At 41.2% G+C, this 18194-nt stretch overlaps 2 protein-coding genes and 1 long non-coding RNA gene across 21 annotated transcripts in view; 1 reads left to right on the plus strand and 2 right to left on the minus strand.

Annotated features, from left to right (window-relative positions):
- Positions 1 to 4047, plus strand: part of LOC136436975 (nck-associated protein 1-like) — a 24613-nt gene extending 20566 nt beyond the window's left edge. For 16 of the 18 annotated variants that reach the window (XM_066431398.1, XM_066431431.1, XM_066431473.1 and 13 more), the window contains 4 exons: positions 650 to 760; positions 1191 to 1309; positions 1870 to 1959; positions 2764 to 4047. In XM_066431398.1, the coding sequence (XP_066287495.1) occupies positions 650 to 760; positions 1191 to 1309; positions 1870 to 1959; positions 2764 to 2874 (431 nt within the window). In that variant the 3' untranslated portion in view covers positions 2875 to 4047. The other 2 variants (XM_066431455.1, XM_066431511.1) reach the window with 2 other exon arrangements.
- LOC136437076 (acylphosphatase-2-like) lies at positions 3954 to 8082 on the minus strand. Of its 2 annotated transcripts, none has more exons than XM_066431550.1 (5): positions 8045 to 8082; positions 7559 to 7635; positions 7041 to 7057; positions 5973 to 6082; positions 3954 to 4734 (listed from the first exon to the last, which is right to left on the minus strand). In XM_066431550.1, the coding sequence occupies exons 1-5, from the start codon at positions 8065 to 8067 to the stop codon at positions 4620 to 4622; spliced, it is 342 nt and encodes a 113-aa protein (XP_066287647.1). In that variant the 5' UTR covers positions 8068 to 8082; the 3' UTR covers positions 3954 to 4619. The 2 variants fall into 2 exon arrangements, with proteins under 2 accessions (XP_066287647.1, XP_066287643.1); XM_066431546.1 differs by lacking the exon at positions 8045 to 8082 and adding an exon at positions 5413 to 5542 and having other exon boundaries at positions 4625 to 4734; positions 7559 to 8020.
- Positions 8083 to 13728: 5646 nt separating this feature from the next.
- Positions 13729 to 16640, minus strand: LOC136436967 (uncharacterized). Its single transcript, XR_010756114.1, has 2 exons — positions 14684 to 16640; positions 13729 to 14511 (listed from the first exon to the last, which is right to left on the minus strand). It is a non-coding gene; the product is annotated as an uncharacterized lncRNA (long non-coding RNA).
- Between the last annotated feature and the right edge of the window lie 1554 nt (positions 16641 to 18194).

Genomic DNA, 18194 nt, shown 5'->3' on the forward strand with positions numbered 1-18194 from the left:
TGCCTCATGTATAAGGCTTAGCCTACATGGAGGAATTTTCTTTGTGTGTTGGTCATCTTGAAAACCTTACAGGTGCAGGTGCTGAATACTTTCTTCCGCAACCATTTCATATGAGACGACAGATTTGGGCAGGTTGGGTCACACTAACTGTGTTTTTTTTGTCGCACCATTTTTTGTCAACTTTTTTCTTTTCATTTTTGAACTACAAGTATTTCATACCATTGTGCACGACTGCACAATTTGGTTGTCACATTGGAATGAGCATCACGCTGTGCGTTTTGATTGGTCTGAATGATTATTCATAGTTTCCCTACATTGAGTCATATGTTCTATTTGTAATGTATGTATTATTTATAATTTCAAAACTGTAAAGAGATTATTGGATGTCTATGTCCTAGTTTTGCTTGTTGTCAAAAAAGATGCCAGAAAAATGCACACGGCTACATTTTATGAATCGAAAACAAATTTTCATGGGGTACATGACTTGCACAGTGTGAGCACTGACATTGTTTTTTGACTTCATGATCAGTTGTATTCTGTTTGGGCCACAGTGTTTTGAATCTGTACTTTGTTTCAGGTGCTTCATTTTAACACTAACTGGACTGTGTTCAGTTTTAAACTCTTTGTGACTGTGACACTGTGTTTACAGAGAATCCAGACGACGACTACAAGATAGCGTGTCTGTTGATGGTGTTTATTGCCGTATCCTTACCGATGCTGTCTCTAGACTCCCAGTCTTCCTTCAGAGCAGATCTGGAAGGTAGGGAGTTTCATTTGAATACGTATTCAATACTGTAATTGTTTCCTGGCATGAATAATCACATGAACTCTAAAATGGGGCAAACAGAAATGCATACCATGGAGAGGGGCACTTTGACATGCAAATTTCAAAGGGTATGTTGTAAAAATATCATGAGCCTATTGAAATATCTGTGACAACATTGTTCTTTGAAAATACACTCTTTCACAATGACCAAGTTGCTAGCAGTCAAATGTATGGTGCTGCATTTTTCCAAGCTGGCTACATGTATATCAGTGTGGAAATCCATAGCTCAACTTAAGATGTGTATGTTTTAGCTATTAGTATGCAAAGGGTGCCTCAATGCATTCACACTATTTTGTGCACTGGAATATTGTATGTACACGTACTTTGTATGACTGTTGGTGTTGTTTGTATTTGTTTCTCCTAGGACATACAAACAATATCCACTGCCTGGCCAAGGCTGTCAACAGCATCGCTGCCGCCATGTTTACCATATATGGTAAAGGCAGAGTCACCATAGAGGAAAGGCTGAAGGAGTTCCTGGCTGTAAGTCACACCATCAGATTTTCATTTGTATCTTTTGTCTCTACATGTTTGCTATCTAGATGTTCATTTGTGTATCAAAGTACAAAAGGCTTTTAATGCATGAATATGTCTATGTCAGCGGTAATGGTAGAAAGCACTTCAAAAGTTTTTTGTTTTCAATTTCAAGGGTACCATGCCTATGTTAGAAGTCCTAAAGGTCAACTTTTATCTGAAAGAAGACTATTATAAATGTCATAAAAAGAACATGTCTGCTTTTATACCATGACCTCTGTATATTTAGCACTTGTCCATTGTAATAGTACAGTCAAACCTAAACAAGTAACCACCTCTACATAAAGACCAGCTGGCCAATGTGGCCACTTTTTGGTGGTCCCTTAGATAATTTTCCCATTGACACAAGCATTAAGATTCCATTCTATAGTGACCACCTGTCTACATGGACCACATTTTATTGGTCCTCTGAGTGGTCTTCTTAGGCAGTCTTTGTATAGATACTTCAGGGGACTGTAATTTTTATGTTAATCTTGTTGTAATGTCTTCACAACTTTTCGTTGTTACAGCTGGCATCGTCCAGCCTTCTGAAGCTGGGACAGGAAACCGACAAGTTGGCCCTGCGGTCCCGCGAGTCAGTCTACCTGCTTCTGGACCAGGTGCAGCCATTTTGTTTCCTTCTTGGCTTTCCTTTCCGATTCTAATTCCTGCCCTCATGGTAAGGAAACCCACCACTGCTCCTTTTACACTCTGTACTGCTACTCTGTAGAATTAAGTGCTGGCTTCTGTACAGCTAGTGTTTCTTACTGCTTTGTGCCCTTTTCTTATCTTACTTATTAGGTCTTGAAACCTAGGTGCTGATACGGCATTCTGGTACTGCAGCTACTACTACTGACTTTACTCCTGCATGAATGTGTGTAGAGCCCCCTAGTGACACCCTTGCTTATTGCAGTAGGGCAGGCATGATCCCTGTGACTAAAATGTTAACAAAACCTGTTGTGTCCTTGTATCTATGTTAAGATCCACTGACTGTCATTCCTGCTCTCTGTAATTGCTTTCTATAGTGGACAGACCACACAAAAATGATTGGGCCAAAATTAGGATGAAGAAAAATTATGTTACAGCTACTAATGGCTACATATCATTCCCCACATTGGTTAAATTGCAGTGTATGCAATTTTTTGTTCTAGCATTGACACAAATACTATTTGTTCTTTCGTGGTTTGTCCCATACATAACACTATCTCAATGATTGAGTTGTAGTTGGTAGAGATTCTTGTATGTGTAGTATGACTTTTGCATGCTATCCTGTAGCTTGTAGGTTCACTCTTCCTTGTTTGTAGTTATAGTATGCCTTACAAATGTATCTACTGTACTCCTGTCAAGAGAAACTGGCAGCTACTTTAGATTTTTTCAGTGTTAATTATTTCCTGCTCTGTGTTTTCCTTCTCTGTTTCCTTCAGATTGTGAGGGAATCCCCGTTCCTGACCATGGACTTGTTGGAGTCCTGTTTCCCGTACGCTCTCCTGCGGAACTCCTACCATGCAGTTCTGAGGCAGGACAACCGAATGTAACGGATACAGCCAAGCAGCTTTTGGACATTCCCTGTCATGTGTAGTTGCATGGTGATGCTGCCAGTTGTTTCCAAAATGCACTGTGTGCATGCACTAAGACATACATGTATTAAATAATACATGTACATTGCAGATGAGGTCATTGGAATCTGCAAAAGCGCAACATATTAATCTACAGAATTGGTTAACCCTTAGCCTGCATAGTGATAAACGTATCATTATCAAATTTGGGGTCTCCCGGTGTAGAGTTGGTTTTGGGCATCGTATCTACCAACTAAATCAATACTAACTTTGTATTGTGAGATATGGATTTACTGTTTGATGTTCACAGTTTGGATGACTGTAAAGAATTTGTTTTATTTCTGGGGTGCTATTGTAATGTTTTTAATTATATATAAGATAGCCTGTCATTTCCACTGTAAGATATTTAAAGCTAATCATTCCTTAGCAAGATGATCATAGAACAAAAGGGACATTGCAAAGTACATGGGTTATTCTTTTGATCACGATTTGGATAGAATTCATTGTGAATGCGAATATGGCAAGTTTTTGCACAATGTGTGAAGGAAGTTGTATTAAATATTACTCCTTAACTCATTTTTATACAAGTGTGCAGAGAACTACAATCAGTGTCAAAGAATTTACGAGTCCTGAAGAGAAAAACGTATGACTTGTACTGTGGAAATTCAGAATCAAATTTTCCATTTAGTAATGCCAAACACGACACTATATGACAAGATTGTGTCTATAGCATGCCACAGTTACAACTGTTGTATTGTCTATCTACCTATCCTTGCATTCAAGACTTGAATTGTCTGTCAGCATGTTTTGTTGAAAGTGTTCAGTTTGAATGGAAGAGGTATTGGTTCTGAATGTGCATTTAGGTTGTAGTTTCTTTTTGTATGATATTATCTCATTATTTGTATCAAAATTTTGTATTCGTGTATATAGGTTCCATAATGATGAAATTGATATCTTTGCTGACACTTCGAATATATGGTAACTGGTGGTTGGAAGATCTGTGGATTAATCCACACTTTGTCAAAGTGGTTTGAACAAATCTTTACCAGATAGCAACGGCAGATGGCACACAATGTTTAATTTCTTGTACAATATTTGGCTTACAGTATCTCAACATAAAATTGGACTTGGAATAAATAAGCTAACATCTCACTCCTTTGTATGACTTGGCTTTTTATTGAAAAACATAAATGTTATTATATAGAAATTTTGGTAATATTTTATTGAGTGACACTTCATGGCAACATTCGCAATGTAAGACATCTCAACATTCCATAGCAACATACATGTTTTAGCAGCAACAGTTTGAAAATATTCAAGACTATGAAGTACCTGTAATATATATGTATGACATTATAATCCTCAGATTTTCTCTGACTGGATAAGACAACACACAGGACTAGTTTCACTTCCCAAGATTACTTGAAAGATTTGATCAAGCCTCGTATCAGCAGCTTTGCTGGATACTCACTACAAACTTGAAAGAAGATTCATATATGCACAGACTTACTGACTACATGTACAGTCGCCTGAAACAATCACTGTTTTAGGCATTGCCTGATCAGGATAAATACATCATACACCATGTTCAATAATCAGCAACAAGTAACAGTCCAATGAACTACCCGTATGAAGGTGCACATAGGTAGGTTTTCCACAGTTCATGCAAAAATAGCACACAGATAGGTCCAGGGCTTTGAACAGGGTGTCAGCAGTTCACAAAGTCAGTATGTGGTTCTAAAATCTTTGAAATCCAGCTGGTTAACTTGTCTCTCATTCTTGAAGTTGCATTTTGTAATCCGTGAGGATGGACTTCCCTTCTTGGACAACCACTCCTGCCTGAAAAAAACAAGTCCAAAGTTGGAATATAGAAGTGTGAGGAAAATAAGAGTAACATAATTTTGTTCACCAGTATAATTGTAAAAAAATAACAACAATACAAATATTTGTCCAGCTTTTCTTTATACCACATGATGGCACATGTTACTCTCCAAGCAGAGGAGTGGGTCCGGCAGGTTTTTGACGTGTTTTTAGGCGTTTTTGTCGGGCTTTCTATTTTGTCATGTTTTTTGTTTTTTTTGTCTAGCAGGGTTGGCTAGACAAAAAAACATGACAAAGCCCGACAAAAACGCCTAAAAACACGTCAAAAACCTGCCGGACCCACTCCTCTGCTTGGAGACTAGGCACATGTACATGTAACAAACCCAGCATGGCACAAGCATAAACATTCAAACCCATAGAGTGCAAATGCAGCTTTACCAGACATTAGAGCATACATGTGTGTGTAATACCAAGTCATATCAAAGAGCAACTTTTGTGTCATTTTACAGGTTCAGATGCTACTGCACTAAATGCACACCTGCAAGATTCTGAAACTGTGCATAGAATCTGAAGCTCTACCTGTACAGCCATAGGTTTCATTAGTAATCATTTCTGGCATAGCACTGTGCTTGGGAAAGAAACTTGAGTTTGTTAGTGTCTGCTGCCATGCTTGTTTGACAAAACTTTGTCAGACACCTGCACAGAACAGAGTCAGTATCTGGTGAAGAAGCCCTTCTGGGTAGGCTTGCTGATAGTCTTCTCGTTCCTGAAAGTGGCGTAGTCAATAATACTGGAGGGACTTCCCTCGCGCTGGAGCCATTGTTTCCTGTGTGTTGAAAATGCTTGCAGGGTAAGCATCTGATATGGTAAAAACATTTAAAAGTATTTATTTTTTATATATAAGGATTGTAATCAGTGCTGCCTCCAGCTTTAATTTTTTTCCATCCCACTCATTGTTTTGAGCCCATGTTGTTAATTTTCCTTGTTAAATCTGTCATTTAAAGCTTTAAAAAATACAATTTAATCAATTTCATGTCTAGAAGTTCAGTATTTTTGAAGGCAGGGTGAAATTCTTCTGTCCCAACAAAATATCAGAGGCAAGGGTCACGAAGACAGCCCTGATTGTCACAATCTTGAGACCATAACATGGGCTCTCGAAAACTTTCTACTTGAGTGAGATACCACTATTAGAAAAGCCTGTTCACTGAATATGAAAACAGATCAATTGACACTTAGAGATACAGAGAGGTACTCACATTCGTTGGACTTTATCGGTAGGTCCTTGTACCTGTCCATCTACTGTGCCCTGGCGAGTATTCCTCACCCAACCAACCACACCCAGCTTACGTGCCTCATCCTCCGTGTACTGTTGGCACATAACATACTACTGGTGTAATATGCAAACATAGTGAACTACATGTATAGCAGAGCATGCATGTCTGATTGATGTTTTATAAAGCATCTGATCTACATGCACCAATATCACACACGGGTTCTGTTAATGTTACTACGGTATGCCTAAACACCTCACCCGACCTCATCCGACCTCACCCGACCTCATCCGAGTCTAAAATGCATTGTATACGGGGTAGGGACATTATTTGACGTTCTGGATACGTTGAATATGCAATTATGAATGCAAAACAAGCAGCAAACTCTAAGTATTTACCAGTTTTTATAGGTAACTCCGCTTGTTTCCAAGATAGAAGATTTCTGGCCGCCATATTGGATCATGCCACTGTTGGGGTCTACATGGGGAAGTTCTTCATACCTTTTTTATTTATTTTTGTCCGACAGGACGATAAGACGGTGGGTACTAGTTACATTTTCATCACAAACCACTCATAGTAACTGAACACAATAACTGTACACAGTATCTGTACACAATAACTGTACACGAAGTGTTTTTCAGCCTTGAATACACGCACGTAGTGTGTATTCATTGCACCGGCCGTCTTGACCTCCCTTTACTTATAAAAACTGGTAAATGCTTAGAGTTTGCTGCTTGTTTTGCATTTATAATTGCATATTTAACGTATCCAGAACGTCAAATAATGTCCCTGCCCCGTATACACTGCATTTTAGACTCGGATGAGGTCCGGTGAGGTCGGATGAGGTCGGGTGAGGTGTTACGGCATGTTACTATGCACAATGCAATCAGTATCAATATCATAATCACAATACAATAACTATGAAATATGTATATTATTGGTCGAGCCAACGAGAGGTAGTTATCAAAAGAACAATAACCTCATGTACATTTAACAAACTATATAGTGCTATACTGTATATGGAGATACTTGATTTGTGAAACTTTTACTCACCATTCGAAAGCAGACACCTATTTGGAAGGGAAAAAATAATTCAGTAAGTGAGGAACATGTTGATCTGCGCTTGCATCAATTTTCGTCCGTTTCTAGAAATGAATAAAAATTTGTCAACCACAGTGTAAATACATGCAGTAAATTGCAGAAACATATTTCAAAAATATCGTAGAATTCCAAAGTCAAAGAAGTTTTGAAAGAACAAAAAAAAAACAATTCTGAAGACAAACACGGTAAGCTCTGCAATATCCCTAGAATATCCTAAGCAGATTTTCATCCAAAACTAGTTTTGCCAAAGTAAATGCCATATAAATGTAACGTTATTAAACGTTACCGATGTTTTTATGACCCATATTCTAGAAGCTTCACTAAACGCCCCCCTCCCCCTTGTGTGACGTTACCAGCTATCTTGGCGACAAACGATAAATCTATTTCGGCGACAAACAATACAAGGGATACATTTGTTTCAACAACTACCCTGATATGACGTCGAACGTCTCATAAACGGACTTACTGACCCTGAACTCGGCCGTGAACCTCAAAGTCCACAGAAGTGTACGACATGATGGCTGTGTTGTTGTCTGCACGCAGTGGACTATGGGAAATATGGGGGCGTGGTGCCATAGAAAGTAAAAGTGTTCTGTTTTACCATACTGGTTTACCATCAAACACATCAATCGGATGGACACAAAATGGCGATATGCCTTGCGCATATTTTTCTGCCATTCTTCAATAAGAGTATTATATCAACTTAAAAGGCAAATGAAATATTTATCGAGAAAAGCGAAATTTTGCCTCAAAACATAGCTTTGTTTGTGACGTTATTAATAAAAATGCTTGAACCAAGACACATGTTATCGACACATTGTTCACTTTCCCTTATCCATTTGTGGATAATCAGCGTAAAAATCATTTCTACTCGACCAGTATTTTTTGGACATGATATTGATAAAGTTATGATGTAACGTTAATCCTCAAATTTCGCGGGTTCCCGTGATGCTTACGATGAGTCACGTGACTCTGACATCTATGCTCCTAAAAAATGTCGGCAGCGTTCAGCTGGGCGTGGTGGCGCGCGCCTGTAATCCAGCTACCTGGAGGCTGGGGTTGGTGGACCGCTTGAGGTCGGGGGTTCTGCGGCGTGCTGTCCTATGGCGATCGGGCGTCCACGCTAAGTTCGGCATCGATATGGTTTCCCCGGGGGAGCCCAGGGCAACCAGGTCGTCTAAGGAGGGACGCACCGGCCCAGGTTGGAAACAAAGCAGGCAAAAGTCCCCGTGTCGATCAGTAGCGGGATCGCGCCCGTGAATAGGCACTGCGTCTCAGCCCGGCCAACATAGTGGGACCCAACTCTTTTTAACACTTTTTACAAAAACATGTCATTATACCTACTAAAAATATAGTACATTTCACATTAATTTTGGTATTTTCCCCCTTTTTCTCCTTTTTTTTTACTATTCTTTCGTAATAGTATGCATGTGACAGCCCGACCAACATCATTTTAATCCTTTTCTACCCCATTAGTTTATTTCATCTTTTAGTTTATTTCATCTGACAAAATTGGACAAGAAAAAGGCACTTTCATATTAACCGATACATTTTATTCATTTTTCTTAGACAGCTGAGCTAATATATAGTGATCACATTGGGTATCTGGCCACCGCACACGTATTAGATGTACAGACTACAGTTGTAAATGTTTACACTAAATTTCGTTGGAAATTAAAACATTCATAATGTCTTAATAATGCTGATTTCTAAAATAATACAAGATATACTTCAAGATAGATCTTCTACAATATTTGCTTGACTTAAAATTAAGTTGGAAATTAAAACATTTAAGAACTCACGTCAACGATATCGTCATAATGCTAAATCCTAAAACACTACAACAAACACTTTCACATGTCGATAAATGATTACAATATTTGGTTTTGAACATCTTGAGTGATCTTAAAAGATAGATATGCTACAATATTTGCATGGTTCAAAATTTAGTTGGAAATTGAAACATCTAAGAACTCACATCAACGATGTCGTGATAATACTAATTCCTAAAACACTACAACAAATACTTCCACATGTAGATAAATGATTACAATAATTGGTTTTATATATCTTGAGTGATCTTAAGAGATGAATATTCTACAATATTTGCATGGTTTGAAATTTAGTTGGAAATTAAAACTCACATCAACGATGTCGTGATAATACTAATTCCTGAAACACTACAACAAATATTTCCACATGTAGATAAAAGTTTACAATAATTGGTTTGATATATCTTGAGTGATCTTAAGAGATGAATATTCTACAATAGTTGCATGGTTTGAAATTTAGTTGGAAATTAAAACTCACATCAACGATGTCGTGATAATACTAATTCCTGAAACACTACAACAAACACTTCCACCTGTAGATAAATATTTATAATATTTGGTTTGATACATCTTGAGGAGATAGATATTCAACAATATTTGCATGGTACGTTTAAGATTTAGTTGGAAATCAAATCATTTAGGAACCCACATCAACGATATCGTGATAATGCTAATTCCTAAAACACTACAACAAATACATTCACATGTCTATAAATGATTACAATATTTGGTTTCATACATCTTGGGAAATCTTAGGAAGATATACATCTTAGAACTAGACACGATTGACAAACATTGACTGCTTTGATACATGCTGTCGTGGTAAAAAGGAGACAAATTGTAGTGTTGTCCCTTCGCCTTGTCACAAAGACACTAGTATGACTTTCCAACCCGGTACGGGTGGGCAATGATACCAATGCCTGATCAGAACTAGACTTGACAATCAGTATACAACTTCATCAAACATAGCCAACCCCTGTATACCGATCTCAGTATATTTTCAGCTAGAACTTTAGACCTATACCTTTGACTCAGTATATGGATCATGCGATATGGATGGGTCTCAAGGCGCAAGCATAATGAATTTAAACACGGTGCTCTTTGGAGGAATTTTACTTTCAACAAGTGTGTATACATATACGAACGGAAGAGATTCTCGTTTTTTGTCGTCGGTCCGGCGTCCTTCTTTAAAAGAGGCACCGTCTTATATCCTCAGACTAAGAGACAGAGAAAACATGTTTTAAGGCGTAAAATGTGATCGTAAGCTGGTAGAATGGTGGCCATGGGTCGATGCAATTCGTCGGACTCGCTATCCAGCAGGCAGCCCGAGTCATATGGCGGTGGATTGTAACGTTACAGCTTATGAGTCGGTATGGTCAGCTTCCTGAGACTGGGTTGGCAAACCGGCTGAAATGTTGCTGTGATAGGACACATTTTGTATTGGCGGGAGGGGATTTTGGAAGCGTGTCTGGTCTGGCATGGGGGCTGGATTATCACGGTGATATAACGAGTTCTGTATCGGTGGAACCAACTGCGACAGTTCCATGTTGGTGGTCGAAGTTTGGACGTGAGTTTGGTTTGGCACGACGGCTGGAATATCAGCATTACTGTGATAGAATATGTTTTGTATAGGAGGGACGATCTGCGACAGTTCCATGGCGGATGTTGGTCCACATTGGGCGTCGGTGCTGTCGCTGGCGTATCCGTAAATTTGGTTATGAAATGCCACGGTGTTCTGGTGCTGAAGGACATTTGCTCTCCTGTCCTGGAGGTTCTGCAGCCGGCGGTATTTGACTAGCTTTACGATCAGACAGGCGGTGAAGGCCAGGCCTAGAAGGCCGGCTGATGCCATGATGATGATGTGGACGGTTCCGACGATCGCTGGTTCATCTTTCTTCACCCTCGCAGTGCTGACTGATGTACCTTCAATCTCTGCCGTGTTATCAAATGTAACGTTACCTTGCAATGCAATGACGCTACCTTGGATAACATGTTGGGTCACGGTGGTGTACGGATGAAGACTTGTCACAGCCGGGACATGTATGTTCTGTTGGGTGCCGTATGGTTTGGTGCCAAGATCCATATATCCACTCATTTGCTGACGCGTTGGAATCTCAAATGTTGTTGATGGAATAATCGTTGCACACCCTAACCCAGGGAGAGAAACTTCAGAAAGGGACCGGTTACATTGTGACGGAACACGTGTGCCACAGCAGAATTCACCTCCAAGTGGAGTGTAATAGTCAGCGTTGGAAAGAAAGGAGGCAACGCATGATTCAGCATCCCCAGTACTGTTTCGCAAGCATTTCACTTTTTTGATTAGCCATACCAGTTTGCAGTCACAGTGGAAAGGGTTCAAAGCTATGCGGACTTTTGCCTTCATAAGGGGTAGTCCAAGATCACTTTCAGCCAAGGACGTGATCATATTATATCCCAGATCTACCAGCCGGAGATCTTTCAGCCTGTTGATGCAGCTCTCAAATTTGACGTTTGTGATCCTGTTTCTATTCAAGAAGATGTTACTCACCGCCGTCAAGTTGCAGAGTGCCAACCACGATAGCGTTTCGATGAGGTTCTTACTGAGGTCGAATATCTTCAAGTTTTTCAGCGGTGGAATATGGGGGACATGTCGGATTTCGTTGTCGGTAAGCCTCAAACCATTGGTACCGGGTGGGATGTCGTCAGGAAAGCTGGTCAACCCCTGGGATCTACATGTGACTGTGACACGCAGCGCGCCATTTGTCGATGGTTTTGAGTGGATACAGTCTTTTGGCAGGGCCTCACTCCTGGTGGGTGCAGCCGCGCACACAATAATCATAAACAGTGCACACAAGATTATGATGCATTTCATCATTGCTGAGGCTTACTCTTTAGTAATAACGTCCTGGTCATACTAGATATGCATTGAGCCACAGTACGATTCCCGAGTAATGTTTCGGATAGAAACGTTTGAAAAATCGCCACTGTCTCGTGTTGTTAGTTATGCATGTAGTTACTACTCTAGTGTTACAACAGAATCATAGAAAGCCAGCATCATAGAAAGTCACCTAGCTTTGTACGCAATGTGCCCCCGTCCAGTCTGACACTGTCAGAACCTCGTAGCACTCCTCTGCATCTGTCTGTGGCCGTCTGTACACGTTAGCCGCATGTAGTGCAGGGCACACTACAGACAGTGATTATTGTCTTCTGTTCGGAGAGGTTCTGCGTAGTCTGGTATTACACAAGACTGAACATTGAATATTCAAAAACAAGCAGGACAAATGACATGTTTGTCAAAGACGAAAATTGTCTGTCTCATCTCTGGGGGAGTACAGATGTTTAGTAATCTTCATCACTGTGGGAGACTTGATTGGCACTGGCACATACGTATATCCTCAGACTAAGAAACATCGAAAACATGTTTACCGGTGTAAAATGTGAACGTAAGCTGGTACATGGTAGAATGGTGGCCATGGGTCGATGCAACTCGTCCGACTCGCTATCCAGCAGGGAGCCCGAGTCATATGGCGGTGGATTGTACAACTTTATGGTATGTAGTAGTAAGTATGGTCAGCTTCCTGAGACTGGGTTGGCAAACCGGCTGAAATGTTGCTGTTATAGGACACATTTTGTATTGGCGGGAGGGGATTTTGGAAGCGTGTCTGGTCTGTCACGGTGGCTGGGTTATCACGGTGATATAAGGAGTTTTGTATCGGTGGAACTAGCTGTGAAAGTTGTGAAAGTTCCATGTTGGTTGAAGTTTGGACGTGAGTTTGATTTGGCACGACGGCTGAAATATCAGTATTACTGTGATAGAATACGTTTTGTATAGGAGGGACGATCTGCGACAGTTCCATGGCGGATGTTGGTCCACTTTGGGCGTCGGTGCTGTCGCTGGCGTATCCGTAAACTGGGTTGTGAAACGGCGCGGTGTTCTGCTGCTGAAGGACATTTGCCGTCCTGTCCTGGAGGTTCTGCAACCGGCGGTATTTGACTAGCTTTACGATCAGACAGGCGGTGAAGGCTAGGCCTAGAAGGCCGGCTGATACCATGATGATGATGTGGACTGTTCCGATCGCTGGGTCATCTTTCTTCACCATCGCAGTGCTGACTGATGTACCTTCGATCTCTGCCGTGTTATCAAATGTAACGTTGCCTTGCAATGCAATGGCACTAGTTCTTCCTTGGATAACATGTTGGGTCACGGTGATGTAGGGATGAGAACTTGTCACAGCCGGGACATGTACACTGCACGAAATGGCCTCGTTTCCCGGCGTATACGTACCGGGATTTTTCTGTATTTTTGTCGGATACTGACGGATAATGACGGATACATGCGGATTCGTGTAAGATATCCGACAATTTCCGCACCGGTATATGGAATATTTCCTGAAGAATCCGAAAGTAAGGGATTTGCGACGAATACGGAGCCGTACACTGTACGGAAATGCCACCGATCCTGACGGATACGAACAGGAATTTTTCTGTATTTTTGTCGGATACTGACGGATACATGCGGATTCGTGTAACGTATCCGACTATTTCCGCACCGGTATATGGAATATTTCCTGAAGAATCCGAAAGTAAGGGATTTTCGACGAATACGGAGCCGTACACTGTACGGAAATGCCACCGATCCTGACGGATACGAACAGGGATTTTTCTGTATTTTTGGCGGATACTGACGGATACATGCGGATTCGTGTAACGTATCCGACTATTTCCGCACCGGTTTATGGAATATTTCCTGAAGAATCCGAAAGTAAGGGATTTTCGACGAATACGGAGCCGTACACTGTACGGAAATGCCACCGATCCTGACGGATGCGTACAGGGATTTTTCTGTATTTTGAAGAAAATGGTGAATACTGACGGATACAGGTGGACCCAACAACGAATCCGTAACGGATCCGACTAAGTGCTTGCATTCCTGATTTAACTATACCCAAAACATCATTTTGAATGACAGGAAGTTTGGGAAAGCCTGTATGTAACATATGTATCATTTCATATCTCAACATAATGTATTTCTAAGTTCAAAAACTATCAAATACAATACAATACGGAAGTACTATGTGGCTAAATGATCCATTTCATTTGAGACAGGCTGAGGGACATCCACATACTCAAAGCACCACTGCACATGCAGGTTAATGTCGGTAAATTGGGGTTGTGCAAGCACAATGTTCTGAAAAATTATGAAATGTATTACAATTAACACCATCACAACATTGTGGTAATATTTACTACTGTATAGTGCCCTTGGACCAAAATTATCTACATGTTCTAAATATTCCACTAAAGTATTAAAAGCCCTATTTGTGGCCAGCTCTTCGTCTAAAAGCCATCAGATACAATTATTTCAAATACAGAGGTTGAAAATAGAAAGTAACATTATACTGTCTGAAGAACTCCCATGATGACACGCCACATTTTAAACGTAAGTAGTATATGCCGTGGAGCTGCATGTGTATAATCGTCCTCTCCCCATTATCTGACTACATCTGAGTTCACTTCTTCCATGCACTCTTGGTAAGGGACAGGCAAGGCTGATTTCTTCTGTATCTGCATGTTGGACTCAGCTTGGAGTCCATCTTGTGATGAACCAGTTCCTATATGATAAAACCAAATGATGAATAAATATCAATTCACGTATTTAAGGAACATGTCACATGATTTTGACATGGGCTTCGTTTCATCACAGCAGCTACAAAAAACACGGGACAATGGATATCCATCATGCCTCTCTCAGCTAACATTGAAGTGTACCGATGATGGACTTACCAAAGGAGCCTGAGGTACTCAGCAGCTGAGCATCTGACAATTGATTGCTTTGTTCCCAGCCAAGGTCCTCACAATATGTGCTGCATTTGTGAAGGAAGTATCTGCCGATGCTGTACTGGATATATATATATAAATGGAAACAATGACAAATATTAAACATATCACATACTCGCATGTGTAAAAAAATGAATCTGGGCATCGTTGAATTGACTACGTAAAACTTACATCTATAACTTGAATATGATATTGATCAAACATGCACAGCTATAACTGAATGAAATAATCACTGAGGCACACTACTGCCTCCTTATAAGTTCTAGTTCACTATCCACAAACTGTGGGATCTTTGTGGGACAAATACTTATGACATTTTCTTCCCTTCCATATCTTTAATTATCTTTCCCTCCACTGCTTGCTATTTTGTATCTGAAACGTTAACCAGACACACATGCCTGCTGACCATTGGCAAGAATGAACAAATTGAAATTTTAAATTTCCTAGATCCTAACGCCGTAAAAGGGCAGGTCGGCTGGAGAATTCTTATGGTCATGCGAATGCGATGATATGTCAAGCCACAATAGGAGGATAACTGACGTCAAAACTAGTTAGAAACGGGAATTTTTCAATTTGTACTTACCAAAGGGCAGTCCCTCAAAATGATGAATCAACTCCCTACCAGCGTTTACAAGGGGGAGGGGGGCGACGAATATTGCATGCACGAAGAAGACAACGTCGCAATTTCGTGCGTTTGAGTTTACACCGAATTCCCTTCGACTCTCAAGCCACTCAAAAATCACTGGTCGACCATGGTAGACTCTGGCGATGCCATGTTAAGCACAGAAGGTGATGAAACGCCGTTCTTGTCTGTGCTGTTAACCGAAAGAAAACCGTTAACGTTTGTCGCGCCCAGAAGTGTATTGTGGGTAATTTGGATATCCGACACGAATCCGTGTTCCGTACACGTCAGGATCCGAGACAGCTCATGACTTCTAACATGGCAAATCTGAACTTCTAACATATTGGCAAATACATAAAAAAATGAAAGATCCGAGTAGATATTGTATCTGTACCCGAAACGTATCCAGTCGTATACGGCATCAGAATTGCTGGATCTGAGGTGTTCCTGGTATTTGTCCGAATTTGCTCGGAAACGTTCCGTATCTGTACTCGAAACATATGAAGGATCCAGAACGTATACGGCGCCGGAATTGTCTGATCTGAGGTGCACCGGATCCAATCGGAAACGTTCCGTATCTGCTATGATGCGCAATTCCGGATCTGCCGTCAGGAAATGAGATTATGCCGCGTGCCGTGCAGTGTGTATTTGTTGGTCAGGATCCGAAGCAACTACCGACAAACAATCCGAACATCTCTGCCATATTGACAAATATCTAGAAACGAAGGATCCGCGCAAATATCCTCAGGTATCCGACGCGCATCACGGATCCAGACGTATACGGCGTCGGAATTGCCGGATCTGAGGTGTACCTGGTAATTGTCTGAATTTGCTCGGAAACGTTCCGTATCTGTACCCGAAACGTATGAAGGATCCAGACGTATACGGCGCCGGAATTGTCTGATCTGAGGTGCATCGGATCCAATCGGAAACGTTCCGTATCTGCTGTGATGCGCAATTCCGGATCTGCTGGATTCGTCAGGAAATGAGATCATGCCGTGCCGTGTGTATTTATTCGTCAGGATCCGAAGCAACTACCGACATACAAACAATCCGAACATTCCAAATATCAAAAAAAAGAGGGATCCGCGCAAATATCTTCGGGTATCCGAGGCGCATCACGGATCCAGAAGAATACGGCGTCGGAATTGGTCGGATCTGCGGGCACTTCAGTATCCGAACAGTGAACTGGGATTTTTCCGGATTCGCTCGGAAACGCCATGAGGCCCGATTCCGGATACGTCGGATCCGTCAGGATACGTGGCCATTTCGTGCAGTGGTATGTTCTGTTGGGTGCCGTATGGTTTGGTGCTAAGATCCGTATATCCTCTCATTTGCTGACGCGTTGAAATCTCAAATGTTGTTGATGGAATAATCGTTGCACACCCTAACCCAGGGAGAGAAACTTCGGACAGGGGGCGGTGACAGTACTGTGACAGATCACTTGTGCCACAGCAGAATTCACCTCCAAGTGGAGTGTAATAGTCAGCGTTGGAAAGAAAGGAGGCAACGCATGATTCAGCATCCCCAGTACTGTCTCGCAAGCATTTCACTTTCTTGATTAGCCATACCAGTTTGCAGTCGCAGTGGAAAGGGTTCAAAGCTATGCGGACTTTTGCCTTCATAAGGGGTAGTCCAAGATCACTTTCAGCCAACGACGTAATCATATTATTTCCCAAATCTACCAGCCGGAGATCTGTTAGCCGATTGATACAGCTCTCAAATTTGACGTTTGTGATCCTGTTTCTATTTAAGAAGATGTTACTCACCGCTGACAAGTTGCAAAGTGCCAACCACGACAGAGTTTCGATGAGATTCTTACTGAGGTCGAATATCTTCAAGTTTTTCAGCGGTGGAATATGGGGGACATGTCGGATTTCGTTGTCGGTAAGCTTCAAACCATAGGTACCGGGTGGGATGTCGTCAGGAAAGCTGGTCAGCCCCTGGGATCTACATGTGACTGTGACACGCAGCGCTCCATTTGTCGATGGTTTTGAGTGGATACAGTCTTTAGGCAGGGCCTCACTCCTGGTGGGTGCAGCCGCGGACATAATAATAATAAACAGTGCACACAAGGTGATGATGCATTTCATCATTGCTGAGGTTCGCTCTTTAGTAATAACGTCCTGTTAAAACTAGATGTGCATTGAGCCACAGTATGATTCCCGTGTAACTTTTCTGATAGAAACGTTTGAAAAATCGCCACTGTCTCGTACTGTTAGTTATCGTTACAGCTCTAGTGTTGCAGAGAATCATAAAATCATCAAAAGACACCTAGCTTTGCATCCATTGTGCCCCCGGCCAGTCTAACACTGTCAGAACCTCTTAGTACTCCTGTGCATCTGTCCGTGGCCGTCTGTAGACATTAGCTGCATGAAGTGTTGGGCACTCTACAGACAATGATTATTGCCTGAGGGAGATGATCTGCGCAGTCTGGTCTTAGAAAAGACTGGACATTGAATATTCAAAAACAAGCAGGACAGATGACATGTTGGTCGAAAACAGAAATTGCCTGTCTCATCTCTTCGGGAATACAGATTTTAATCTTTACCACTGTTGGGATACTAGATTGGTACTGGCACATATGTGTGGGACACGTGGGACACTGATATTTTGTCGCACTGCACACGGGGGTACTTTTATAACGGTCCCAAAAAGTAAAATTACTGAAGCGAAAATCACCATGATCAATATCTCTTATTTCTGTTTCTTCATATACGTATTACATATATATACGTATACATGGAGAGAGAGAGAGAGAGATACTTATCTATATATCTATATGTACAGACAGAGATAGAATATATATATAGATAGATAGATAGATAGATAGAT

Source organism: Branchiostoma lanceolatum, chromosome 1, assembly GCF_035083965.1.
Source record: "Branchiostoma lanceolatum isolate klBraLanc5 chromosome 1, klBraLanc5.hap2, whole genome shotgun sequence".
Classification (NCBI taxonomy): Eukaryota; Metazoa; Chordata; class Leptocardii; order Amphioxiformes; family Branchiostomatidae; genus Branchiostoma; species Branchiostoma lanceolatum.

What these genes read in the sequence shown, in the direction of transcription:
- LOC136437076 (XM_066431546.1), bottom strand. Translation starts at nt 7,664, where the DNA reads ATGGCACCACGCCCCCATATTTCCCATAGTCCACTGCGTGCAGACAAC. An exon ending in ACCGATAAAGTCCAACGAAT is followed by an intron (nt 5,543 to 5,972) that starts GTGAGTACCTCT and finishes TTCAACACACAG; the next exon opens with GAAACAATGGCTCCAGCGCG.